The sequence below is a fragment of the Eriocheir sinensis genome, chromosome 11 (genome assembly GCF_024679095.1).
Source record: "Eriocheir sinensis breed Jianghai 21 chromosome 11, ASM2467909v1, whole genome shotgun sequence".
Lineage (NCBI taxonomy): Eukaryota > Metazoa > Arthropoda > Malacostraca > Decapoda > Varunidae > Eriocheir > Eriocheir sinensis.
In genome coordinates, this window is record NC_066519.1 from 15,988,649 (window position 1) to 16,016,533 (window position 27,885).

Consider the following 27,885-nt stretch of genomic DNA (forward strand, 5'->3'; position numbering starts at 1 on the left):
ATATATATATATATATAATATATATATATATATATATATATATATATATATATATATATAAAAATCATCAAAACCCGTATGATGAGGAACTTCTTGATGGCCTACCAAATCTTCCAGTTATCCATAACTTAAACAGACCTACACAAATGCACGAACTAATCAGCGCTATCAAAAGCCTGAAAGATAATAAAAGCTGTGGCCTGACGAAATCCCGGGAGATTCTAAACAAGGGGTTATTTAATAAAGCTAAGACATTTACTGGAGTTTATTCAGAACCTATGGGAAGAGGACCAAATCCCTAAAACCTGGATTGATGCCACAATTATCCCCATTTATGAGAACAAAGGAGAAAGGAACGACTGCAACAACAGCCGAGGAATTTTCCTACTCTCAGTGGCCGGCAAAGTACTAGCCAGAATCATGCTCTCCCGCCTGGTGATGCATATATCAGAGGATTTGTTGCCTGAGTCCCAGTGTGGGTTCAGAAAGGAGAGAGGAACCATTGACATGGTGTTCTCTCTGAGACAAATCCAGGAAAAATGCATCGAACAGAACAAAGATCTTTTTATAGTTTTTGTGGATTTAACCAAAGCTTTTGATACAGTGCCCTGGAGCTTCTCTGGAAAATTCTCCTGAAATATGGAGTACCAGAGAAGTTCCTTAAGATAATACAACTGTTCCACTCTGGCATGGAAGCGAAAGTTAAAATTTGTGGCACGGAATCAACACCTTTACCTGTAGATATGGGGGTAAAGCAGGGGGACGTCTTGGCCCCAGTGCTCTTCAACCTCTTCATATCCGTAGTAATGAAGCTCCTGCAGACCACTCTCAGAGAGGAAGACGGGGTCCAAATAGAATACCGACTAGACGGGAGTCTATTCAACATCCGAAGACTCCAAGCACACACCAAAACAACCACACAACAGGTAGTGGACTTACATTATGCAGATGACGCTGCCCTTGTAGCTCACACAGCTGGCTCTATGCAACGCATTTTGGACTCAATATCCTCTATCTATCAAGCTTTTGGACTCCAAATAAACACACGCAAAACTGAAATTGTAGTCCAGCTGTCAAATCAAGATCAAAACATACCATTTTTTAATATCAATGGAGCTGAGTTACAGACTGTCCCTTTTTTTAAATACCTTGGCAGCATCGTTTCTCCCACCATTAAGATTGACAACGATGTTATCGACAAAATTAGTAAAGCTTCACGTTCCTTTGGCACATTAAGGTCCAAAGATTTTGACAACAAACATCTGACACTACCAACCAAAATCCAGGTATATGAAGCTGTATGCATCTCTACATTGCTGTACGGTGCTGAGACATGGACCATCTACCGAGGTCACCTAGCACATCTGGAGTGTTTCCACATCTCGTGTCTCCAAAAGATCCTAGGCCTCACATGGAAAGACCGAGTGCCACACACCCAGATCCTTGAACGTACAAAAAGCGTAAGCATCGAGGCCATGATTGCCAAACGGCAACTTCGCTGGCTTGGCCATGTAATCCGCATGCTAGAGGAACGACTGCCAAGAAAAATACTATATGGGCAACTGCAAAACAGCCACCAAAGACCTGGTGGCCCCAAAAAGAGGTATAAGGATCACATAAAATTGACATTAAAGAAATGCATGATAACGCCCTCCAACCTGGAGACTCTCGCAAACAATCGCACCACCTGGAGGGCAAAGATCAAGCAAGGGGTTGCTGTCATGGAACAGAATCGCACAACCCAACGTGCACTAAAAAGACAACGGCGCCATGTCAATAGAGAAGCCCCTGTAGCACCGAACCCCCAGTGGACATGTCCAACCTGTGGGAAGGTGTGCAACTCAAGGATTGGACTGGTGAGCCACACGAACGCTCACAGACGGCGGGAGCTCCAACTACAGTAACACCTCATCTTTCATCGCATCATCCTAGGAAGAAATGAAAGTCGTCATCGGATGCGACGGACTGCAATAAGCAAGTAAGTGTGTGTGTGTGTGTGTAACACGAAGAAAAGAATAGGCTTCACTATAAATAACCGTCCGTGGCAGCATGGGCTGCGGCCGGCGTGTGCTTCTCAGGAGAGCCGGGAGCTTGTAAGGGATCGCACATGAAAGTTAGATGACGGACGAATTTCTGCTTGCGGGTAAATAATAATACAAACGCCGCGTGGAGATACGCAGACACAAGGCGTGACCCACCTCTTTCCAGGCACTTGGCTGAGCACCTTTCCTTGTTACAAGGATGATGATGATAATAATAATAATAATAATAATAATAATAATAATAATAATAATAATAATAATAATAATAATAATAATAATAATAATAATAATAATAATAATAATAATAATAATAATAATAATAATAATAATAATAATAATAATAATAATAATAATAATGAGTAACAATAATAATAATAATAATAATAATAATAATAATAATAATAATAATAATAATAATAATAATAACAATAATAATAATATAGTAATAATAACAGTAATAATAATAACAGTAATAATAATAATAATAATAATAATAATAATAATAATAATAATAATAATAATAATAATAATAATAATAAAAATAGTAATTATGACAATTTTATCATTAACATCACTGATATCATAATTATCATCATCAAGTTACTTTTTTTACTATTATCATTATATTAGCTGGAGTAGTACAGGTAGCAATAGTGGTAGTGGTAGTCGTAGTATTAACAGTAGTAAGGAAATAAATTTGTTATAGAAGAAACTGTAGCAGCAGTGATAAAAGTATTACTGGCAATTAGTGACAATAACAGTAGCAGAAGGCTTCGGACATAACAGTCTCAGTTATTTATGTACGAAGGCTCATTACCGGAGACACGTGACGAGGTACGACACTTTGGGGTGGCTGTGCCAGGCCTATATATAATGAGACAACGAAAGTAAAAACAGTGTAACGCTACGTGCCACTCACTCCTCTTGCCGCGCCAACACGCCGGCAAGGAAAGTTGAGTCGCTGCCTTGCACGCCGGCAGGGAGTCTAGTCGCTGCCTTGAAGAGACAGGTACGTTGGTCTTACGGCACTCCTCCTTAGCAGACTTACAGGAGTCACTGTTGTACTTACATCGAGGTTAGGGAAGAGTTGAATATTTTGAAGACTGGTTCAGCAGTATATAACAATAATAATAATAATAATAATAATAATAATAATAATAATAATTATAGTAATGATAATAATAATAATAATAATAATAATAATAATAATAATAATAATAATAATAATAATAATGACGAAATGATCTTTAAATAGCCCAGTTCCCGCCTGGAGACTGAAGGGAGATTAGGGAAATTAAGAGAATCCTTAAAAAAACAAATAATAAAAGCACAAGGAAAAAATATGACCCCTTAACACCTGCCACACTAAATTTCCTTGCTTTGAGCCGCTGCCACCCCTGGATTTGAATGTTTTCATGATTTCATCATCGGATAGTAAAGTCATTCCTGCATTTGTTTTGTATTCCTTCTGCACTGGTCATTCTTTCAAAACAGCCACACCATATATATATATATATATATATATATATATATATATATATATATATATATATATATATATATATATATATATATATATATATATATATATATATATATATATATATATATATATATATATATATATATATATATATGTATATATGTATATCTATATATATATACATATATATATATATATATATATATATATATATATATATATATATATATTCTTTTACTGAAAGAATTCACCTCAGCAGTAACGTCATTAGTAATGCAAGAATTTTTTCCCCATTGCAGACCTCCATTCCTAGAAAACAAATACTAAACATGACTTTATACCACCGCAATAAAAACACCTGTTGGGAGGAAAAAGTATGCTTTGCCTGGCTCTGGGAGCGCGGGTTTTCTGTTCGGGCCATATCGAAGGCGGCGAGGAGGAGCCCCACCACCGTCAGGAAGTGGGTGCGGCACCTGCTGGACGCGTCGCTGAGGCGCCACTCAGCCGCCGCCACGCCTCTGCCACCTCAAGACTTGGACTTGCTCCTTTTGACTAACTTGCGTAGTCAGGGTTATGCGATCCCCTATCATAATTTACACTCTTGTATGTGTGGATGTCAATATTATGAAGGAAGATCTATATGGGAAGGTCAACGTACAGCCGTGGAGTCCGGCAGTACCTTAACTGAGTCAATTCCCCAGATAACATTAAAGTATGAAACACCAGTTACAAATCACCTGGGCATCAACTTTTATTCCCGTCCTCGTGTCGCGAGTAACCTGATGGAAGCCATTTAGTTCACTAAAAAAGTCAAGCAGTTCTAACTATAGCAAACCCGCCTCGGGATAATATACATTCGATATATTTGGATTTGTGATAAAGGCTAACCAAGAAAAGGCTGTTCTGAGTAGATACCAAACTCAGGTTGGTGACGTTACGTGGGAGTGGTGATATGTAATTAATATGTTCATATACATTATAAGTAACACGGAAATACAAACATACCGCTTTCAAATAATATCCTTAACAATGATAATAAGTGCAGTTTCCAGCACAGGATGTTTCCCAAAGGTTCAGCAACATGAATACATTTCAAAATGTCTGATGTTGAAGTACAAGTATTATTTTAAATTTAGACCATGACGTCAGACAATTTAGTACATTTTCTTTGTTGACTTTAAAATACTTCATATTTGCTGTATATATAGTATTCTCATGTTACTAATATGATAAAGGTATTTCTGAAATAAAGCGGTTTCTCTTAAAAATAAATGTTATTTCCCACCCTTTCCTCACTCAAGGTATAACCTATCAATTGATATTTTTTACAGCTACTATGAAGAGTAACAAGCACGTCATCGTTAATTTAATGTTTATCTCCCTCGTTGCCTCACTCGTCTTCGCGGCACTTCCCAAACGAGCGGGTGAGTAGCTCCTGAGCCGCCCAGCGATAAGCAGCGTGCCTGTGAAGTGAGTGATGCACCCACGGACACACGCCGCTGATCAGAAAACACATGGAGGGGAAGGATTATCAATATAGGAAGAAAACATTACACAAAGCACATACTTTACTATACAAAATCGGCAGCTACCTATGACAGAGCAGAGATTTTTCAAACATTGAAACTGAATATTCACTTTCTCTTCTAGACAACCCTTTATTTCTCAACAATGAAGCGCAGAAACTAGAGTTGTTTTTAAGTTATGGACGTATTTTCTCTTCATAATATTTATTCTTTCTAATATATGTCGCTTCTAGGGAGGGATGCGGGGAGCGAAGGCATGGCGATAATAGATGTCCTTCTAAAGACTGATCCGCCGTACGAACAAGACCTTTTTGTTTTACATATTATTAAAAGATCCTCGGTAAGCTGTCTGACCTCTTGTTTGACCGGTTGAGATAAGTTATTAATAAGCTTGGCTGCTTTCAAAGTGCTGTAAGAGAGTAGCTGACTTTTCTTTATCACATGAATTTCATCTAATACAGTCTCGTCAGTATTTCAAATCAATGGCTTCCCAACCTAACAACTAAATTGAAGTTTACTAATTGCTGCTCCGTGTACCTTATATAAATAATGGGGATAAAAGCAGCCAAGCTTGTCAATTACCATAACTAATGCAATACATAGATAAAGATTAAGAATTCATTTGAATTCAGTTATCTTGTTCTGGTTATTGACATGTACTGAACACGTAGAACAGAGGTGGGTGCCGTCCCTGCCGCCTGCATCGCGGGGCGTCGGGGTGTTCGAGGTGGACGGAAACTTTAGTGCGACGCAGACGACCGTCACGCGAGTGTTCGAGGCCGCCAGGCGGGTGAGTGTGTGCAGTGACGAGTACAGGCAGCCTACGGAGGGGCGCGTTACCATCAAGAAACTTTCTAGAACATGTAAATAACGGAGCAATTTTACCAATAATATTTCAGGAAGATGTTTTTGTAAAGGATAATATTTATCACAGTAACACAACCACATGAATTGTCAAACCTCTTCCAACACTTCCCTTTACTTTAGGCTACATCATCAACGGTATGCAGTAAACATGACCCCAAACAATATATATATATATATATATATATATATATATATATATATATATATATATATATATATATATATATATATATATATATATATATATCACATCCAACAGCAGACAAACTACTTCTGCATAGCAGGAGAACGCTTGGCACACTCTAGAGCAGGGGTTCCCAACCTGGGGTACATGTACCCCCAGTGGTACATTTGCATTTTTCAGGGGGTACATTGGGTCCGAGAAAATAACCACTGCTGTACAATACATCTGCATTCAAATTGCACAATGTTTTTTTTTTTTTTTAATTTCCTCATTTTAGTAAGCAAAACTGTTATTTAAATCATATCATCAGTCTACACATACATATTTTTTCATCGTTTTTTTATCCTAAATTTTTAGGGGTACACGTGAACCTATAAAAATGCCCAAGGGGTACAGAGGAACAAAAAGGTTGGGAACCCCTGCTCTAGAACGTTAGCTGAAATGCTTCCTCTCTTCCAGCTTCGGATGGCTTCACGGCACGTGGTGGTGGTGGTTGTGAGCGACGACCTCCCGTTTCTCTCCGTCTTCGCGGAGTGGTCGCTGAAGGGCCGCCTGCTGGTGTGGTCGACGCGGCTTCTGGTCTTAACACGCCTCCTGCCTCAACGCGTCCCCTTCCTGCACAAAGCTCTGTCTTTCTCCAACTCGTTGCTCCTCACCCCTGGCCACGGCCGAGGAAGAGGACCCGGGTAAGCCAAACAGTTCCGGAAATTTAAGTACGAGAATTTCAATATCCACTTAACAATTAAACGAATCTAGAGTTCTGACCAACCTGAGGTTGTTTTACAGTGAATTTACGTTCATCTTGTCTAATCATATAGTTGCATTTGTAGCGTGCAGGTGTCAGTGGTGTCGCCGTACAGTGAGGCGGGCAGTCAACCGCTCGTGGTGGCCACATGGACGGCACAACGCGGGCTGACGCTCACTTCACATCTGCCGCTCTTCCCGGAGAAATTTCAAAAGTTCGTATTTTGACGTTATTTTTTAAACATACACAACGTATTATGATTGGAGGGATATGGGCGTCTCAGGATCACTCATGCCGTCACATGACAATTATTGAAGTTGCTCTAAAATTGTTCAGCTGCTATAGGCTTTCGATGACCTCCTCCTCGAGTTTCACCAAAATCCCTTCTTGGCATCAGATTCCCCAGGCAGACTCAGGTGACGGTCGCCATGGAGCAGAGTCACCTGCACAAGGTGGTGATGGAAGATGATCTCTCCTCGCCGGGGGAGAAGCGAATTAGTTTCGAGGGCTACTTGGTCACAGCGCTCGACTACATGGCTCAAGGAATAAATTTTACGTAAGAATCACACACATACTTCATGCCTCTTCCCATTATATCAGATTCTTTAAGGTTAAAGCGTCCTGTATTGTCACGATCAGTCAATCTCCCTCCCAGATGCTAACTATGACAATCTAAAAAGAAGAGTGTGTTACCTATTCACAAAGCCCATGGCCGCGCCTAAATGGAAGGAGTATGCATCTCATGTGGGGTCTCCACACACTGCTCTCTTACACATGATATTAAAAGAGGGGCTACTTGGCTCACAAACTCTTATTACCGACTCTTTAGTGTTTTAGGTCCAATTCATTGTTGCTTCCCTCGCCACCTTTTAAGGATAGTATCATGCTAGCTGGTGGCTCTTTTCAACCTCCTAATAGCACACCACCACCCTCTACCACGTCCTCGCCGCACAAGAATTTCTACTCCAGCTCATTCATAGGCTGTACAACTTCCTAATGCAAGGTAACTAGTGTCCACTCTTTCGTGCCCTTCACTGGGAAACCGGAACAGTCTTCTTTCTTCCGTGTTTCTTCATTCCTACAGCTTAAACACTTTCAAGAGGAGAATATAGGCACCTCTTGGACAAAACCAGTCCTTTTTTGCACTTCTTCCGAGTTCTCTTTATTGGAGCCATGTGCAGCATGTTTTCCCTCCTAATTATTTCTTTGTTTTGCCCTTGTCTGTCTCCTTAATCGTAGAAAAAATGTATGGCATCCAATACACGATCTTTGATGGATATTTGACCTTTATAGTATCTTTATAGATAATAGATATTGGGGTCTAAAACCGAATGACCTTGCAGGTATATGTTTAAGCGGCCGCCGGATGGTCAGTGGGGGAACAAGCAGCCCGACGGGACGGTGACGGGCATGGTGGGACAGGTGTTCAGGGAGGTATTACGTCACAAGCATGCGTGATGCCCATTCTTATTTGTTCATTTAAAATAACCTTTTTCCCTAACACTCATTGAAAAAGTGTACATAACTAAATTTTGTAGCAATTTTTAACCTTGCATGCATGAATATTTTTTTAACAATGACGGCATTTCAACTCCGTCCTTCCAGGAGGCTCACATTGGTCTCGGCATTTTCGCCATAAACCCCTCGCGGACACAGGTGGTCGAGTTCACGCTGCCAATGTTGATCGCATCTCTGAAAGTGTTCGCTGGTCGAAAGAGTCTGGAAGTGGACCCTTGGGGATTCTTTCTGCCTCTGTCCCCTCCAGTCTGGGAGGCCACTGTGGCATCGCTCTTGGCTATCACCGGCGTCTTGCTCCTTTACTCCATGTTGATTGACGACAGAGGAAAAACTGAGGGTGGCATTGAGAAAACGATCATCAACGCTGGAATACTGTTAGGCCAATGTAAGGCTTTGTCCTACTATCCTTTGGAACTTAGAAGTTAAGCAAAACTGTCAAGTCAATATTTTTATACTAGTAGTATTGTTATTAACATTTTTATAATCATAATAATGGTCCGTGATAATGTCAGCAGTCCAAGACAGGTTCCCCTAGTTAGGGTATCCTAACATCCTCGAAGGAGCCATCACTCCCACTGGTGCCAGAGTCCTATACACCAAGTATAGTTTTCCTTGGCTTGGAGAGCAAATTGAACCTTTTACCGTAGCAGGATGGAGAACACTATAGCACTAGAGAGAAATGAAGCACTGGCAAAAGCCTTTGTTTTGTAGTGGACTAGTAATGGGTGATGATGATGTATACTCATGCTTTGAACTTATTATGAAAGACAAAGCCAATTGTGTTTGTCTTGGCAATTACTGAATAAGAAGTTGAATCATAACCATTTTCTGACAAAAAAACATGGTCAAAGACTTATAATTCCTTTTCCATAATTATGCTTATGGTCTAAAGACGACAACTAACTGTGTACATGTGTGTGCGTTTACTTGTTAAAATCTTTGATCACTTCATACTTTTCCAGGCATAGAATTTAACCGCAAATGGAGCTGGTGGGAGCGTCTGGTCCTGGGGCTGTGGATGCTCATGACGCTGGTGCTGGCCAAGAGCTACGCCGGCAACCTCATGTCCCTCCTGGCCGTGAGATACGTCCCGCAGCCCTTCCAGAGTCTGGAGGATGTGCTCAACGACCCACGCATCACTATGATATGGCACAAGGATAGCAGTCCAGCACAATACATTTTCGTAGGGCATTTGACATTTACCTTTTTACCTCTTTACTTAAAATCACTTCATAAGGAAAGCCTGGAGACACTGTTGGACCTAGAATCGTACAGTTTAGGAGCGTGTCATAACTTCCTTACCAGAGTAGTGTGTATTAGGTATTTATTTTTGTATAACCCTTATAGCCCATAGTGTGATCCTCTGACTGCGAAGAAAGTGGGGGGGAACCACTGGCAGGTAGTTTCACACAATATATTAGATTTCTATTACATGAGGGCAGTCAAAGAAATCTTAGAGTGGTCCTAACGTGTCCACCTATCATATATCTGCAAACATCAACATACATCACAACACGACAGGAGGCCAAGGGCGGGATCTTTTACGAGGTGAGGAAAACAATAGCGGAGGGGCGCGTCAAGTTCCTCTACATCAAGGACTACCCGCCAGCTCTGGAGGACGTCAGGCGTGGAAGTCACGTAATCGTCGACTTCGATGTGATCACCACCACCTACAACATGCAGGGCTTCTCCCTCACAGGTGCTCTCGTCTGCCGTACTCTGCTTAGTTCACTTCTTGCAATTCATGAGAGTAAAGATTATGGTCAAAATATTCCCATTTTTAAAGGTAACTACTTAACGGTATTCTGCTTGTAATTCATAATTCATAATACTTGGTTTGATACTTCTCAAAATCGCGAGCGGAACATATTCCTGGTTCTATCATTTCGTGTGCGTGCGTTTGTGCTGCACATGAAGTGATAGAACTGATTTCTTCATAACTGCCTAATGATCATACAACCCTTAAAGCACATCATTTCAACACTCTTGAGCTAGGGACTTCACGAGAAAGTCAGAGTAATAGTAACAGTAATAATAATAATAATAATAATAATAATAATAATAATAATAATAATAATAATGATAATAATACAAAATAGTGCGCCCATCTCCAGGAAATGAAGACCGGTTGAAGCCTGTCCAGGACGAAGATTCCACTGACGCTCGCATATGCTTGTTGTACAATAATTATTGTACTGTTCTTTACATAAACAGTATGCCGAGTACCAACGGCAAAATCGTGTTTCAGTATCTTTTTCTTATTTCAATGAGGGAAAAGTGGCAGTACAACTCAACAAGGCGTCACATGACTTTAAGGGTCGTATTACAAGTCCAATCCGAGAAGTTTCGGGTCCCTACTGAGTTATTCATCCCGACGCGCGGGCTCCCCTTCTCCGTTCAGATACATAATATTTAGCTTGATGTTGCTCAGCATTTTGCAAGGTGAAAGAGAAATTCAATTACACGTTTTGTTTGTTTTTAGGCTACCTATAATGGGAATTATTTATACTAAATTGCAGCAACGTTATCTTGACTGATTGAAACTTTGAGCCACACTCATCGAAACAATATTCTTGTGATATTTATTTTCTCAAATTTGCATTCCGATACGCCAAGGCGCGTGTCATTATTACTTCGGGAGGAAAGCTGCGGACATACAGAGGCTGGCTATGATCAGTCAGAAAGACAACCCTATTCTCCTTGCCATCAACAAGAGGCAAGTAATTTTGGGGGGAAATTACTTTTGTACATATATGAATGCTATTCTTCAAATTCTTCCCGCTCCAGTTACTAGAACAAGTTTACTGGCAATCCTGTGTACGTCACTGTAACGTGTAGTACTTACACGTTTGGTCTTCATCTAATAACAGAACACAATTTTTGTATCTCGTGCTGTAAGATCAATGAAATTATTCAAATGAAAGTAACTGCACAAATTCATTAGTGTCACAAATACTTTTCTAATCGATAATCTTCGTCGTTAGAATTCTGCAGATGAACGAGGCGGGTCTGTACAACCTGTGGTATGAAAGGGCGCGGCCCAATGCTAGCGCCTGTGCCTCAGCCCCCAGCAAGGTCACCGTCACTGCGCCCTTCTCCTTCAACGGCACCTGGGTACAGAACACGGGACTAGCCTTACCGTCAGAGAGAGAGAGAGAGAGAGAGAGAGAGAGAGAGAGAGAGAGAAATATATACAATGCTATGTCTGCTGAAAATCTATCTTGTTCATTGGGGCACTCATAATGCGTGGGGAATGTAATTCATCGCTCTAGTGCAATGATGATGTGAACATGACTCAGTAGAAAGGCATCGTCACAGTAATATGTCACTACCTAAGGTTTTTTGTTCGTTCACTTGTCTTTCTTCGTCTCCACAGGCCATGATTGTTGTTCTCCTGGGAGGGCAAGCCTTCAGCATCTTCCTCCTGTGCCTCGAGACCCTCCACGCCCGCCTCTCACGCATCCATGACGAGGAGTGAAGGCACTGAAATTCATAAAATACTGTAGTTATGTAATTTCGTGAAGCAGGACTACGTGACAGTTACGGAATCTTCACTGCTTTATCTATTTTTTTTTTATTTCATATAATTCTTTATTTCATGCATGTATAGATGGACAGTCATTTATCACGGCAGTTACTATAAATAAAATTCGCCAGCCCCACTAAAGGGCTGGGGCCGTCCAAAGGGCACCTCAAGACAGCTTACCGGCGCTATAAACATCACAAAAAAGTCAATGATGGCTCATATAATTCTTATTGATGACAAAATCTAAGTTAGATATGTAATTCACAATGAATATTGATGATTATCTTGTATACACTCTATTTGCTCAAAACGTCATTTCAAGGTATGCCGCCAACCTAACCCGCCGCAGCGCGAGTGTTTATTTGTAAGTCATCGGTGGAGAAACATTTGGTCTTTGTTGTTATTTACCGCGTGGCTGTGCTAGCACGGCAAACATGCACTTGATATCTTTTTCATAGTTCCTTTGTATTCGAAGCATGACTGTACTACAGTAAAACAATATCAATAGAGATCAAATAAAAACAGCAAGCGTGGCTGGGGGCGCGGCAAACGGCCACGGCCCTCGCTGACTGAGCCCTATTTATATTCTATGTGGTGACTTTTTCTTCCTTTAACCGGTTATTTATCCTCTCATTTTTTTTCCGTAAACGGAGACCGTCTACGCTAATCTCTGTCGGAAAAGAATCGGTTAGAAAAGGAAATACACGAGGGAATACACAAATATACATACGTATACACGCCAACAGTGACTTACTTTGACGGTTTCTCCGTTCCTTCTACAGCACCAATATCGCCACTTCAATTACATGTTCACCATTGCCATTATTCTTAGTATTATTAACCTCGGAACTTCTAAACCATATCTTCTGCATATAAACCTGAAACACAAATATTGAATAATAATTATTATAATATTTTTATGACTACGTTCTCCTACCTTACTGAATATTACATAAATGTATATTTACTCTCAATGTTTAGATAACCACAGGAATGGCATCTCTTGGTTCGCTTATGAATGTGGTATATAATCTTGACTTCTATATTAGAGGAATATTTCAAGATCTGGTGTGGCAGGTATTGATCCAGGAAACAATTCACCACCTGTTGGCGGAGGCTCGCCCGTCCGCCTCGTGTAGGGCTTCATGATTATAAATTCAACATCACCACCATTATAAAAACCTGACCGCGGGTGGCTGGCTCACTCCCACACTCCAGCTGAGAGGCGCAGCTCCTGCCTACGCAGCTCCCAACTCCCAAAGTAAGCTCTCACTGCCCAACCTGTGAGTCTCTCTCGAGTGACTCAGGATACAGAATTATTGTCTCAAACTCCCCTTGACATTACCACTGGGTCACACAACTAAGGCATGCGTAATCTGCATATTTTGCTAAATTCTCTAGCTAATGACATTATGCCTTTGAAATTCCTTGGTTCCTACTTCTAGTCTTTATTTTTGGTCAGTTTCCTAGCCCCTCATTACCAACCTTAAACAAAAAAGCAAAATACATGAAGAATGTGAAAAAAAAAAAAAAAAGTGCTTTCATGGCCACTTTTCTGCTTTTCTATCAAGTTTTCAAGCCGGTTAATCGGCTCTTAAATACACCACAGACATCAATATACAGGTTATTATTTTCACGCCGACCATCCTCTGTGCAGCATTCTGTGCTACAGCCTTGTTACTGACAGGGTTACGCCAGAACGCTACCCCTCTCAGAACAGACTGACTGAGACTAAGAGACAGAATCCATTATCACAAACTAATTTCCCAGGTACATCCCGGAAGAGTAACTTCTTCCAAAACAACAAAAGGCAAGACAAAAGTTTGAATCATAAAATAGTTTACTATTACTACAACTACTATTGCTGCTATACAATAATAATAATAATAACAATAATAATAATAATAATAATAATAATAATAATAATAATAATAATAATAATAATAATAATAATAATGATAAAAATAATAATAATCATAATAATAATAATCATAATAATAATAATAATAATAATAATAATAATAATAATAATAATAATAATAATAATAATAATAATAACAATAATGATAATAAGTCTCGTTGACACGTTTCGGCTATATACGATCAAATTATCGTTATCATCTGTATTCTCATTTGTTTACAGTTCACATCACTGAGGACAACCTCTAATGTTTAGCATGAAGTTTTAACACGATCTGAAAAAGCAACAACCGTTATTCACCCTTTTTTTTTCTTCTCCATCTGCTGCTCTTCGTAATGAGAACATGTGTAATAAACAAACTCGAATGGAAAAGCTCACTCACCTGTCCTCGTCCTGGCTTTCTTTCATATTCTTCCTCACGAGTCAAAGCACGAAGATGTGTCTCGTCAGCGCCCTCAGCGTGGAGAAGCTCAGGCCGCCTCCCTTGTCCTCACACAGAATGCGAGACCAACGGCGGCCCTTTCAGCCCACCGAGCTTGCCGAGCGTGCCAGGTTTGTGTCGATGTGGGTGAGCGGAAAGTCAACAAGAGCGATCGCCCGCGAGACCGGCGCCAGTGCCTCCACCGTCAGCAGGTGGATAAAGAGGTGGAAAAAGGAGGGTACCGTGGATACGCGCCCCCGCCTCGGCCGGCCGTGCTGCTATAAGTACTTGGACGTGGGGGACCTGCAGCTGCTTCGTTCGTTTTGTTGTGACTTGCAGCAATATTTTCACTTCCAGTGCTGAACTATTTTCCTATAGCGGTTACTGAAATTGTAATGACGTAGCATCCGATTTCTCATGAAAATATTTAAGACTTCATTTCAGCGTACGTTGCGTAATTATCTTTTGTTATCTTGCTTTGACAGCTATTACGTTTAAATCACAACGTGGAAATAATGTGTGGAGATATTTTGATCGGTGAGGCAGGAGTGTGTGAGCCGAACTGTAAACCAAACACACGTTACAAAAACACCACAAGATCAAATTCAGATTTTTTTTTTTTTACTATTAGAGATGAATACTGTGTTATCATTGTCAAAATTCATCATTATACGCTCATTATATTATTAAAATTGGATACGAATAATTCAAGAGCGGAAATTCGTTGACATTTTGTTATATGAAAAATAAATACTAAAAAATAATGGTGCTCTTAAATCTCCTGTTCTATCAACAACATCACTACTTACAACAATGTTTGAGCAATACAATCTTCTGAACGATGGAATTTAGTTACTCGTAAAAAATATCAACCACTTCAAAGGCAAATATTCTCTTTGAGTACAGTTTCACCCCAATCACCTTGCCATAATTTGCTACATGACCTCTCTGTACATTACTCATCTTTCCGCTTGCAGATGATTTGTCTGGCCCGAATTCTGTTGTTCATACTTTTGTCCAGTGAAGTAGCATGGACGGGCTCCGAAATCCGTCCATCCCCCGGTGAGTAAAGCTGAGAACGACGCGTATAATGCCTGAGATACAGTAACGAAATATCACTTCAATAACTTGATTCATTCACTCCTAAGACTGTCAGTTTATGAACATTAATGACTAACGATATTTTGGAACCTCTAGGCAGTGACTGGTTTCATCGCACTGCAGGAGCCTTAGAAGTTGTGTTATCGAAAACCACAAACACGGATGTGACTCTGATAACCTTTGTGGACCGAAGATTATCACATTATTACAATATTGAGGTTTGTATGCAAGCCAAAATACAAAAACTAAAGAAACATTGCTTTTAACACGATACGGGTCAGTCTTCCTCCTCCATCTACATTTTACCTATCTTTCAACCAATCTCTCACAGCAAATGCTACAAAGGTCTGTGTCGAGGGGCGTCGGGGTGTTTCAAGCAGCGGTGGACGGCCAGAAAGGAAACTCAACACTCACACATTTTGAACGGACGATTGAAGAGGTCCGGAAGGTAACTATACATGCCATTCATCTTTAAGTTTTCCTTCTTTGACTCATTTGAACTGCTTTGCGATGTGGGTTTGTGCAGCCCTACACGCGTCATCATATAACCCTTCTTAAGTTTGAAAGGCTAAGGGCACGTAACAAAAAAAACTTAATTCCTCGCAAAATAAAGCAATAAACGACATGTGTGTATTGAGTGTTTTTCAATTAGAATGACTTGAATTATCATATCCCGAAGTATGGCACCTCAAGTCGTAGGACACTATGGTCTTATAAGGGTGGGCAAAATGAAATAATTATAATAACGTTAGACAATGAGCGACAACAGATGAAAATGAACTGTCAACTGAAGATGGCGATTGCTGTAAGATGTAGGAAGATATAGTTAAGTTATTACACATACTGGGAGCAGAGGTAAACTCTAGCTTAACCTCTTGACCACGGATTTCCTACAAGAAGACATCACCAAGCTACAGGAATGGAACAAAAAGTGGCTGCTACAATTCAATGAGGAAAAATATGAAGTCCTGCACCTTGAGAGAGGATATCCAGCACACCAATACCACATGGGAAACACTCCACTATCCACCACAGAGGCAGAGAAAGACCTGGGATTATATGTTACCAGGCTACCAGTGAAAGCCGAATCCGTGCCAATCGCAGAGGACGGGTTAATCTATATACACGGAGGTTCTAATTTACGATAATCCTCCTTAACAGCTGCGTGTGATGTCGCTTTCCGTCATCATGGTGGTGGTGAGCGGTGACCCAGTGTTCCTGCAAGCCTTCGCCGACCTCTCGCTCAAGGGCCGCCTGCAGATGTGGTCAACGAAGCTCATCCTCTACACCAACATGCCCTTACACCTCCTTCAGGGTCTTCACAAGCTCCTCTCCACCAGGAACTGCATGTTGTTCCTCGCAAATGAACTGTGAGTGGAAATGATCGGCGCTAATACCTCTCAAGGATGGATTCAAATAGTCTACATCTTAGTCTCGGATATCATTGAGCTCTAACGAATAAGTACGATTGTATTATGCACTTTATTGCGTTTTCCTGTTAGTAGAATGTATACTGTGCACGTAATGTCATTTGAAACTGAAATAGCTTTATTCTCTGCCAAAAGGAGAGTACGCAGACGCCTATCCTCCCGAAATTGACCTCTCTTTTGACCATTCTTCTTAACTTTTTTTTTTATAGGAACGGTGATTATCGGGCTTTTTTTGCAACCACACAACGATAGAATATTAAAATTAGCGTTAAAACTGTTATTTATTGATGCTTTTTGTATTTTTGCTATAGTTATCGGTCAGAAACTACGACAAAGCAATGCGATGAGTACGATAATTTGGCAACGCTGTATTCAACCCATTTTTTTTTCCCCCAAGAGCGCAGGTGAACGTGTACGTGCAGCCACCATACAGCGAGGTGGACGCCCTGCCCCTCCTCGTGGCCAAGTGGGGCAAGGGTTGGGGCCTCACGCTCCTCTCACGGCTCACGCTCTTCCCGGAAAAGTACCTCAGGTGAGCAGGGAAGAAAGAACATTTTTTTTATAACTTTTTTTAGTTTTTTTTTTGTTGTTGTTGTTATTGTAAGTATGGTCTTGGTGGTAGTAGTAGTGGTAGTAGTAGTCGCGGTAGTAATAGTAGTAGTTGTTGTTGTTGTTGTTGTTGTCCCTGTAGTCAATTGTAAACAGTCTTGGTAGCAGCAATATTTGTTTTAGCTGTCGCCGTTAAGTAAGTTAAGTAAGTTAAGGAAGTATGCGCCTCCATAGTTAAATGCTACGAAACTTCGGGCCCGGATTCAAATCCCAGCCCTGGCAACTCACCCAAGTGTTCATCCTTCCTTTCCGGCTGGTCAATAAGTGGGTACTTGGGGAACCTTGGGAAAGATAAACTGTGGTATCCCATGTCACAACAGCTGTGTCCCGAAGTAACGGCTCGGCCACGACAATCTACGGCAAATGCCCCCAACTTTACCTTTAAGAAAGTCGTAGAAGTAGCAGTAGTAATCATGCATGATAGAGGTTTTGCAGTGACGTCACGAAATAGCGTCGTCTGCACCTTGTGCGTAGTCATCAAACCCGCTGGTGGTCACCTCCCCAGCAGAATGAGCAGACGCACCACGTGTGCCCCATCCCCAAGTCACTACCCGCGGGCAAATGGCAGGACCTGTAGCATCATTTGTGTTAAGTGATTACACGAGATCGCTTGAGAATGCTGCGAAGCTAAGATACATCGAAAAAATCAGTGCTTTTTGGAGGAGACTGGTAGACTGGCTGTCTAGCTGGCTGGCTGTCTGGTTGACTGGTTGCCTGGTGGGTTGATTGGCTGGCTGATTGGTAAACTGACTGTCCGTCTAACTGACCGACTGGATGGCTGACTGGTTGACTGGATGACTGACTGGGTGGTTGACTGACTGGCTGATTGGTTGGCTGGCTGGCTGGCTGGCTGGCTGATTGGTTGGTTGGCTGACTGTCTGGCTGGTCGGTTGACTGGCTGTCCCTCTGCCTGGCCGATCTCATGTTGCCGCCATGAGTGTTTACCTCCGCCAGCTTGTTTACCTCCGCCAGCTCATGTAAATCCCGTTCCAGAGTAATCCCTCGCCACACAATAAGCTAGGGGACCCGGGTCAATACCTAAATGAATGTTACCTCGTGTAATAATCTGATCAGTCTTGCCTGTAATATTTATCTCTGACAAAATGAGCACTGCAGAGTCCAGATGAAGCAGACGGCCGCCAGTTTTCCCTCCTCACAGCTGCTATCCACTTCCCCCGCTCTTCTGGATTCGCTGGAAATCTTTAATATGACACAGCATCTCTCCCGTGTCGTTTAGAACATCCAACCGCACAGCATACGTATCCCATGACGAACACACAGAGCATTTGTGCAGCCGCCACCAAGGTTTGCTTTGATAAGTGACCACCACTACTGACCCCCAAGATGGATGGCCCTGCAGGCCCGCGCTACCCCCTCACCCCCACTAATGACGTCAGCTGCAAAACCTCTATACACGAAAATGGGTACTTGGGGAAACTTGGGAAAGATAAACTGTGGTAACCCGAATGTCACACCAGCCCTGCGCCGCGAAGTAACGCCGAGGCCACGACAAGCTGCGGCGTATGCCCCCAACTTTGCCTCGGCTACCTGGCTTTTGCTGACGACGTCGTGCTGTTGGTCTCCACCAGAATAGGCCTGGAAACAAGCATGCGTGCGCGAACATCTCCCGCTGCTGCTCTGGGCCTTCCAAATGCGCGACCATGGGGGTAGTGGCGGATGGCAAACGGAAAACCTGGTACCAGGACACACAAGGGCTCCAGGCTGGAGGGGGTGAGATCCGGCCCTTGGCCCCGGGTCGCTTTAATAAGTGCCTGGGGTCACGGGTGGGCGCCGATAGGGCCAAACCCCAGCAGAATCTCTGGGGCCTCGTCAATGTCCTCCTCCCACAGATGCTGTACCCTCTGGTACACTCTAGGGCGAACAAGGGTTTTTTAAAAAGGATGGATGTAGGGGTTCGGAAGTTCGTCCGAACCACCCTCCATCTGCCGTATGATGCCCCTCTGGGGTATTTTCATGCGGCCAGTGCGGATGGCGGGCTCGGAGTTACGGCTCTTGAGACCCGCATCCCCCGATTAAAATCGGACCTTTTAGCCCGACTCAGGTCGTCTCACGAACCTGCAGTCAGAGCTGTGGCAGAGGGGCCACATCAGCTCGAAGACGCCTCTACTCCATCTGAGAGGAAAAGAGCGGAGAGGGGGAGTTTGCGTGCTAGTCTATACGGCTCAGTCGACGGTCGAGGGTTGCAGGGAGCCTATTTAATACCAGTCTCTGCAGCCTTCCTGGACGGGTCGGCCCTGATGAAGGGCGATGACTTTTCCAAGGCGGTGAGGCTCAGGAGAGCCTTATTGCCGATGAAGTCCCGCTCGGCTAGGGGCCGGCTAGAGCCCGACGTCGCTTGTGACCTCTGCTTCGGCCGGAGGATTGAGTCCCTAGGGCACATCTTACAGCAGTGCCCGGCCGTAGCGGGGGTCAGAACTCTACGCCACGACAAGATCTTAAATGGCGCCGTCCAGGCCCTCCAGCAGGCCGGGTACCTGGTGATGCGAGAGCACGCCATCCCCACTCCAGCGGGGCTGAGGTACCCGGACAGTGTATGCTGGAGGGGCAATACCTCGTGGGTCATTGACGTGCAAGTTGTTGCCGACAGTGCCGCCACGGATTTACATGTGGCCCACGAGAGGAAAGTGGAGTACTATAACGTGGCGGCAGTGAGCAGCGCTGTTCTTGAGTTGTCTGGTAACACTCCCACGTTTAGTTCGCTCACGCTATCGTGGAGGGGGTGGTGACCCCGGCCTCCAGTAACACCTGGGAGGCCCTAGGGCTACCCAATTTCAAGCTAAAATGGCTTGTTGTCCGGGCCCTAGAGCACGGGGTCCGGGTCTACTAGACTTTTAAAAATACGGCAGGTGCTCCAGTGTCTTAAGGGGCGGCCCAGAAAAGGGGTCGCGCCCTATGGCGAACACTTTGTGATGTTGTGATAAGATCTGTGCTCAGTGAAGTGATGGTTAAGATCGAAAGAGGCAAGTGTTCAGTGTCGCCCGAAGATAGCTCATATGTCCACTTGGGCAAACCGTCGAAGTAGCAGTAGTAGTCATGCATGACATACACGAAAGCTTAAGTGCACCATCTGACCTGACTTATATTCCTATTTGTATGAAAATAGAAAAGAGAATGCAAATAAGTCGAAATTAATTAGTTCCAAAAGCATATGTTCACCTGTTAGCGGTTCATCACATTTAGGGCCACCTCTCCAGGTTTTCCACGGCCCCAAAACTTGTGGTCACCATCGAACTGTTGCCTCACCACGTCATTTACTGGAAGGAAGACCCCACAGTCCCGGAGGGAAAGAGACTGGCCTTCACCGGCACGATGGACAAGACCGTCAGATACTTCTCCAAAGCCATGAACTTCACGTATACGAAGCGCTTCTGTTCCTTGACATACTGATCTCGAACAATCACATTTCGTCGTAGAGAAACATCTTCCACAGGTAACTTTTGTCTCTCAGGTACACATACGTACGCTCCCCCGAGGAGACTTTCGGAACCAGGCTGCCAGATGGGTACTGGACGGGCATGATGGGGATGGTGGTCAGGGAGGTACGGTACCTTCAACCTTGATCCGTGTCTCGTCAACTTCTAAAATATCCCCTGCCCACGCTGGCCTAGCAACTACCAATAACATGAAACCTTCCCAACATCTACCAATCACATGCAGCCGAGTTGGAGACCCGACGGGCCTTTTATACGGATTGACCGGTGAAGTCTTTGAGGGAAATGGGGAGGGGCATATTTTCGATGTTGACGAGCAGGGTCCCGCACTCATCCCTCCAAAATCATAAACAAAAACACAACGAATGAATAAAGTATAACCCTCATGGCACTCAAGCTTTAAACAGTCCCTTTATTTCCTTATATATCTGTGTGTGCGTTCTTTGCTGTCCTTCAGGAGGCAGACTTCGGTACCGGTCCCTTCATCCTCAACGAAGCCAGGGCCTCGGCGGCAGACTTCACTTCTACTATTTGGATGGACAACATGAGGATTGTGAGTGGTCGAGGAAGCCCCGAAGTGGACCCGTGGGGCTTCCTGTTCCCCCTGAGGCCCATGGTGTGGATGGCCCTCATTGCGGCACTGTTCGTGATAATGGTCGTGATCAAGTTTCTGGCTGTGTTCAACCTTAATATTCCCGCGACGACAAACGCCTTCAGTATGGTCCGTGTCCTCCTGCAGCAGGGTAGGGAAGTATATATACAAACGTAATATAGTCTTATACAACTTACGGAATTTTCTTTTGGCAAAGACTGATACAAACGCAATTTAGTATTTTACAACTCTCAGTGAATGATTACTTGTGGAATTTTCTATTGGCTAAAACTGAGCTATTAAAGGAGTATATTAGTACAAATAGGATTCTAAAAAGGATGTTTACGAGCATGGAGAACGTGAGACTACAGCAATGGCCACCCTTTCAGATTAAGTTCCCCCCTCGAGCAATGCACCAGAGCTAATGCTAGAGACAGACAGACCGACAATTACGACTTATGGCATTACATATCCTTGTCTTTCCTTTATGGTTATCAGATGAGCATACGGGTAACAAGACGTGGAGTTGGGAGCGTCTGGTGCTGGGGCTGTGGATGCTGACGATGCTGGTGCTGACCAAGAGCTACGCCGGGAACCTCATGTCCCTCCTGGCTGTAAAATACGTCCCACAGCCCTTCCAGACCCTGAGGGACGTCCTCGACGACAGCAAAATAATATCAATATGGCAGAGATACTCGTCCAATGAACAATTTCTCCGCGTAGGTATCGCCGTAATTTAATGTAATCACAATCCCGATTATAAATATTCATAAATAAAACCTTCACCCCGATTGTAATTATTCATAAAACGAACGTTCAACTGATCAGACGCGTTCCGTTCAGCCAATCAGGTGGAAAGGAGCGGAACTTCCTCAATGCAAACTCGTCCCTAAAAACAAAACGCCCGCAGGAAGTTGATTCCGGCATCTACCACGAGGTGGCGGAGCTGGAGAAGGAAAGTCGCCTCATGTTCCGCACACAAGGCGAATTCCCAGAGAGCCTGCGAACCCTGGTGAGGCCCGGCCACCACATCCTCATCGACGCGGGGGTCACCGTCAGGAACCTCATAGCACAGCAGTTTTCGATGACCGGTATGCTCTGCGTGGTTAGCGATGAGCTGTCCCTTTCACACCTGATAGCCTGTTCCGTAGTTTCCGTCCACCAGTCACCTTTTCTTTACTATACGTCTCTGTGTTAACTCAGACGTGTACAGTATCCACCGTCTAAAGTGTTCTCTAGTTTAAGTAATGTGTTTAGAAGTCAGTAAGAACACTGAAGAGCATTAAACACCCTCCTAAATATTTACCGATACTCGCTTCAAAGATGACTAGTAAAGTCATGTTGTCTTGCATTCAAAGTAATCGTAGTATAATCAAGGGCAACTATTTCCTTTTAGATTTCTTTACCGTAGGATACTATGGTAATACTGCTTTAATCTACGTTCTATACCGTTACTTTACGCAGCTCTTTTTTTTTTTCTTCTGTCTCAGGTCAATGTGATTTCTTCCGCTCTAAGGAGGGTTTTCTACCTTTCAGCGCCGTCGTCACCACCCAACGCAACAACCCTCTAATGAACGGCCTCGATAAACGGTAAGTTACTCGCTACGAAACTGATCAGAATAAAACTATTATCCCGAAACCATTAACAAAAACGTTTTCCTCTTTGCGTGAAATCAAGTGCTTCAAGTACAAGGGAATTTGCTGCTTATTTTAATCATCATCCTTGTCCAACGTTTTCCACTTCGCTGTCTGATGTTGGAGTCTAGTTTCGGCAACAGGTTCCAATTCTATCTCCATCCTGACCTCAAAAATTCCTTGGTTGCCATTCGTTCATCCATCAATAGACAATACTACGCAACATGACCTCCTTTTTTGTTTTAGGGTCATGGAGCTTATGGAGTCAGGCCTCTTTCGCTATTGGTTCCGAACTGGCATTCCCAACTCCAGCTACTGCGACAACCCGCCACGGAGGTTCCTCGAGACCACTGCCCTGGCCGCCACCAACCTCTGGGTCAGCAAACTGCTTGATCCTTTAACCTTGCTTGAGAACTAAACGTCACTCGCTATTAGATGAAACTCCAGCGTATTTAGATATGATCGCTTAATGTAATGTTGGCACTCTTCCCACTGACCAGCAATATAATTTACCTGGGAGGGAGGACAGACAACGGATTATTAGCAAAATTCAAACAAGACATAAGCTCGTTAGAGTAAATATTGCTTTCTAATGCACTTTAAGGGTAGTCGATACACTGTTGCGTCTTTTCCAGGGTGGGATCGTGGTCAGTAGTATTACTTTTATAATGTACAATAAAGGAAGTTGATAAATGGTGCTACTCTCCTCAGGGAATGTTCGTGGTTCTGGCTGGCGGCTTGGCTACGAGTTTGTTGGCCCTGGTTGTGGAGATACTTGCTGACAGTGGTCGCCCTATGAACTGAAGGACCACACACCACAGATGGCCAACGTACTTTCCTGCAGAGAGCGCCTGAGAATGAAGGACGACTCAGACCTCAGCGCAGCACCAGAGTTGTCTACACCGTTTAAAAAGTGTAGTTAGCCCCCTCTCCCCCCAAAATGAAAATAAATGCACCCCCCGAATATGTAATCCAGAATCTATTATCAACGGTGACTACTTATGACTAAAGGCCGTGTCGTGATATCCTCGGTATTGCTCACGATCACAGAACTTCTTGGGTTAACTTTGTGAATATCAAGAGTGCATGGGCAGGCTACTCCATCTTGTTGGAAAAAAATCAGGGCTTACACGAAGGCAATACGTGGATGCGAAGGTGATTTTTTAACTCCTATATGTAATAATTAATGTGGCATCATCGCTTTGATAGTGGACCTTAGGAAGTTTGTCACATCCTCTGGCACTAATTCCTATTATGCAATATATGGTATCCTTTAGCATAGGCTGTCTTATGCAGTGCTATTACCTATTTTTATTTTACGATTATTGGACACTTTAAGATAAGACAGTTACTGGCTGATTATGAGGGTATAGAAAATGGGGAACTTCATATAAAAAATCATGAGTCGTTGCTTTTCATGAGGGAATAGAAGCTGGGGATCTTTATATAGAAAATCATGAGTGGCTGATCTTCATGGGGGAATAGAAACTGGGGAGCTTAATATAGAAAATCATGAGTGGCTGATCTTCATGGGGGAATAGAAACTAGAGAACTTAATATAGAAAATCATGAGTGGCTGATCTTCATGGGGGAATAGAAACTGGGGAACTTAATATAGGAAATCATGAGTGGCCGATCTTCATGGGGGAATAGAAACTGGGGAACTTAATATAGGAAATCATGAGTGGTTGATCTTCATGGGGGAATAGAAACTGGGGAACTTAATATAGGAAATCATGAGTGGTTGATCTTCATGGGGGAATAGAAACTGGGGAACTTATATAGGAAATCATGAGTGGCCGATCTTCATGTGGGAATAGAAACTGGGGAGCTTAATATAGGAAATCATGAGTGGTTGATCTTCATGTGGGAATAGAAACTGGGGAGCTTAATATAGAAAATCATGAGTGGCCGATCTTCATGTGGGAATAGAAACTGGGGAGCTTAATATAGAAAATCATGAGTGGTTGCTCTTCAGATGGTAACACTGCCTCCACGCGGGCCGAGGACGAGTAGGCTAGAGGTGCTTGGGTAATTACTTTCCCTTGAGTAACACTGCTGCCACTTTGAAAGCAGTTAATCAGCATTTCCGCCTCCATATAACAGTTATGTATTGCGACCCTTAACTAAAATATGATAGCACAAGTTGTATTTCTGAAGGCATGCGGACTCTACACAACTACCCGGATATTCCCGACGCAACAGACAACCTTCACAGGGTCATGACTGTTAGGAGGGAGAGAGAAATGGAGTTTTGGGGGATTTTGTCATTCTTGGAGGGAGAGAGAAATGGAGTATTGGGGGATTTTGTCATTCATCTTTCCTTTTTCTCAGCAAATGGTGGCGGTGGTGGTTGTAGTAGTCAAGTAGTGGAGAGGCTCGCCATGTCCTACTATAGTTTTACCGAGGCATGGAAACACATATTATATAAACACTGCCAAGTAATTATATCTTCTGCTTTCCCTGAGCCAGCAGAAATTTGACAACCTGAGTTCACGAGGCAACCAGAGGCTATATACCAAGAACAATGACTAGAGCTATAAAACTATGATTATAAAGCTATATGACAAAGCTCCTGGTAGACTCAGGGCTTTGATATGCGAGACAGCAGACAACCAGTTAATCAAGGGTGAGGTTGTTCTACTACAGCATCGCTAGACTCTTGCTGTACTGTTTTCGTGAGGCAGGGGGAACAAGAGGTCACAAAAAGCAACCCCTCGCCTCGTCAAGTTAATGGCGTCTGCACCAGCACAGGTTATATCCTGAAAACCGGCTAGTATTTAATCGGTTCCTGGATACCCAAGTATACCTCAGAGAAGGCATAGGATTTTCCAAGTAATACCCGGTTAGGTGGCTTTAGTAATATATATATATATATATATATATATATATATATATATATATATATATATATATATATATACAGAAAACCCCATACGTCTGCCTTGGTTAGTATTACATGGCAGAGCTACCAACGCCCTTCCCCTGTGCTCTACCAAGGTTGTCTGAGTGAGTGAGTGATGAACCCACGCGGCGCCACCCACGCCACGAGTCGTCCTCTGCCCCCAGGCTCACTCGCTAGTCACCCGCCAAATTCAACTTATGATCTCGACTCGTGTTGCTTATAGCCGTTCCAGAGGCCTTCAGGGTATTGTCAAAATGAACGAGGACTTGTAGAGAATACAATAATGTCCCTCCCCTTGTTCCCTCATTATCATATCGTCATTATCAGTCCAGTCCATGTTATCCACCCCTCAGCTCTTAAAATTAATACAGTTGGTTACAGCCGTTCCAGAGGCCTTCAGGGTATTGTCAAAATGAACGAGGACTTGTAGAGAATACCATAATGTCCTTCCTGTTGTTCCCTCATTATGATATCAAGTCATTATCAGTCCAGTCCATGTTGTCAACCCCTCGGCTCTTAAAATTAATACAGTTGGTTACAGCCGTTCCAGAGGCCTTCAGGGTATTGTGAAAGTGAACGAGGACTTGTAGAGAATACCATAATGTCCCTCCCCTTGTTCCGTCATTATGATATCAAGCCATTATCAGTCCAGTCCATGTTATCCACCCCTCTGCTCTTAAAATTAATACAGTTGGTTACAGCCGTTCCAGAGGCCTTCAGGGTATTGTCAAAGTGAACGAGGACTTGTAGAGAATACCATAATGTCCCTCCCCTTGTTCCATCATTATGATATCAAGCCATTATCAGTCCATGTTATCCACCCCTCTGCTCTTAAAATTAATACAGTTGGTTACAGCTGTTCCAGAGGCCTTCAGGGTATTGTCAAAATGAACGAGGACTTGTAGAGAATACCATGATGTCCCTTCCGTTGTTCCCTCATTAGCATATCAAGTCATTATCAGTCCAGTTCAGTTTATCCACCCCTTTGTGATGTTAGTGAACTCCATCCTGCTCTGGGGAATACTTTAATCTTTTTCTCAGCCTTCTCCTTCTATATTTTCAAGGTTACCACTGTTACCTTGGTTGTCCATTAGTGTATCAGTTGTGTATCATTTCTATACATATGACCTTCCATTTTCTTAGTCTTTACAGTACCTTCAAGCTTTATCTGTTCTCTAATCCATTATGCTCAAATCTTCTCTCCATTTTGTATCCATCATTTTTTTCTCTATTTCTCTTTGTGCACTTCTTAGCTTTTTCTTGTGAGCAGTTTCCTAACAGTATATTAGGACTGGCAAGATGCTGATTGTATGCCTTTCATTAGGCAAACTGCTTTTCAAGATAATGGTTAAAAAAATAAAAAATAAATAAAAAAATAAAAAAATACATCCTATCACTTTTTATCCCATGGGCAGGCTTCTCACTTATTGTCCTAGGTATATATGGAGCCTATATTTCTCTCCTCTCTCGAGTGTATTTTCCCAGTCAGCCTGCCAACAGATTATTGAGCATTACTGGTTTTCTTTCTGTTCATCCAGATATTTGTACCTTCACTCCAATGTTACTAAGGAAACTCATGCCAAATCGTAGTGCTGTCTCAATGGAACACATCAGTTTGGTGCTAAAGAAGAAAAAATGCACTTAATGACATACAAATGATCTGAAATGTCATGCCCCACCACCCACACCTACAAGGTCGGGGTAACACGTCTTTACTCGACTCCTTGCGTGGAAGACCCCCCAGCAAATACTACAGGTCCCCAAACAGTGCTGGCCAGGCAGTATAGACACTACAGTGCTGTATGGCACTATGAATTGAACCAGCCATGATTTTTCCCTTGTATGATCATAAGCATAAGCAAGATGGCGCCACTAAAACTCTTGACTGTGCCAAAATGAGCTGGTGGCCAGCCAACCACCAGGCCCCA

At 42.9% G+C, this 27,885-nt stretch overlaps 2 protein-coding genes across 2 annotated transcripts; both read left to right on the forward strand.

Annotated features, from left to right (window-relative positions):
* Window positions 1-2,953: 2,953 nt before the first annotated feature.
* LOC126997149 (glutamate receptor ionotropic, delta-1-like) lies at window positions 2,954-12,704 on the forward strand. The gene is made up of 13 exons (XM_050858199.1): window positions 2,954-3,051; window positions 4,857-4,949; window positions 5,285-5,391; window positions 5,728-5,841; window positions 6,562-6,788; window positions 6,933-7,061; window positions 7,245-7,403; window positions 8,191-8,281; window positions 8,453-8,750; window positions 9,328-9,548; window positions 9,887-10,064; window positions 10,982-11,085; window positions 11,742-12,704. The coding sequence occupies exons 2-13, from the start codon at window positions 4,862-4,864 to the stop codon at window positions 11,841-11,843; spliced, it is 1,818 nt and encodes a 605-aa protein (XP_050714156.1). The 5' UTR covers window positions 2,954-3,051; window positions 4,857-4,861; the 3' UTR covers window positions 11,844-12,704.
* A 411-nt stretch (window positions 12,705-13,115) lies between these two features.
* On the forward strand, window positions 13,116-25,921 carry LOC126996952 (probable glutamate receptor). Its single transcript, XM_050857906.1, has 14 exons — window positions 13,116-13,152; window positions 15,211-15,295; window positions 15,431-15,552; window positions 15,666-15,782; window positions 16,496-16,704; window positions 17,162-17,296; window positions 20,589-20,747; window positions 20,843-20,933; window positions 21,283-21,568; window positions 21,916-22,136; window positions 22,328-22,508; window positions 22,908-23,007; window positions 23,299-23,428; window positions 23,764-25,921. Exons 2-14 carry the CDS (start codon window positions 15,211-15,213, stop codon window positions 23,854-23,856), a joined length of 1,929 nt encoding a protein of 642 aa, XP_050713863.1. The 5' UTR covers window positions 13,116-13,152; the 3' UTR covers window positions 23,857-25,921.
* Window positions 25,922-27,885: the final 1,964 nt, after the last annotated feature.

Excerpts from the sequence above, each read along its gene's own strand:
- LOC126996952 (XM_050857906.1), top strand. The coding sequence starts at position 15,211 with ATGATTTGTCTGGCCCGAATTCTGTTGTTCATACTTTTGTCCAGTGAA. Across the intron at positions 15,783-16,495 it reads CGATTGAAGAGGTCCGGAAG|CTGCGTGTGATGTCGCTTTC; the intron begins GTAACTATACAT and ends CCTCCTTAACAG. Across the intron at positions 22,137-22,327 it reads CCAATGAACAATTTCTCCGC|GAAGTTGATTCCGGCATCTA; the intron begins GTAGGTATCGCC and ends AAACGCCCGCAG.
- LOC126997149 (XM_050858199.1), top strand. The coding sequence starts at position 4,862 with ATGAAGAGTAACAAGCACGTCATCGTTAATTTAATGTTTATCTCCCTC. Across the intron at positions 7,404-8,190 it reads GCTCAAGGAATAAATTTTAC|GTATATGTTTAAGCGGCCGC; the intron begins GTAAGAATCACA and ends ATGACCTTGCAG. Across the intron at positions 9,549-9,886 it reads GTCCAGCACAATACATTTTC|GAGGCCAAGGGCGGGATCTT; the intron begins GTAGGGCATTTG and ends ACAACACGACAG.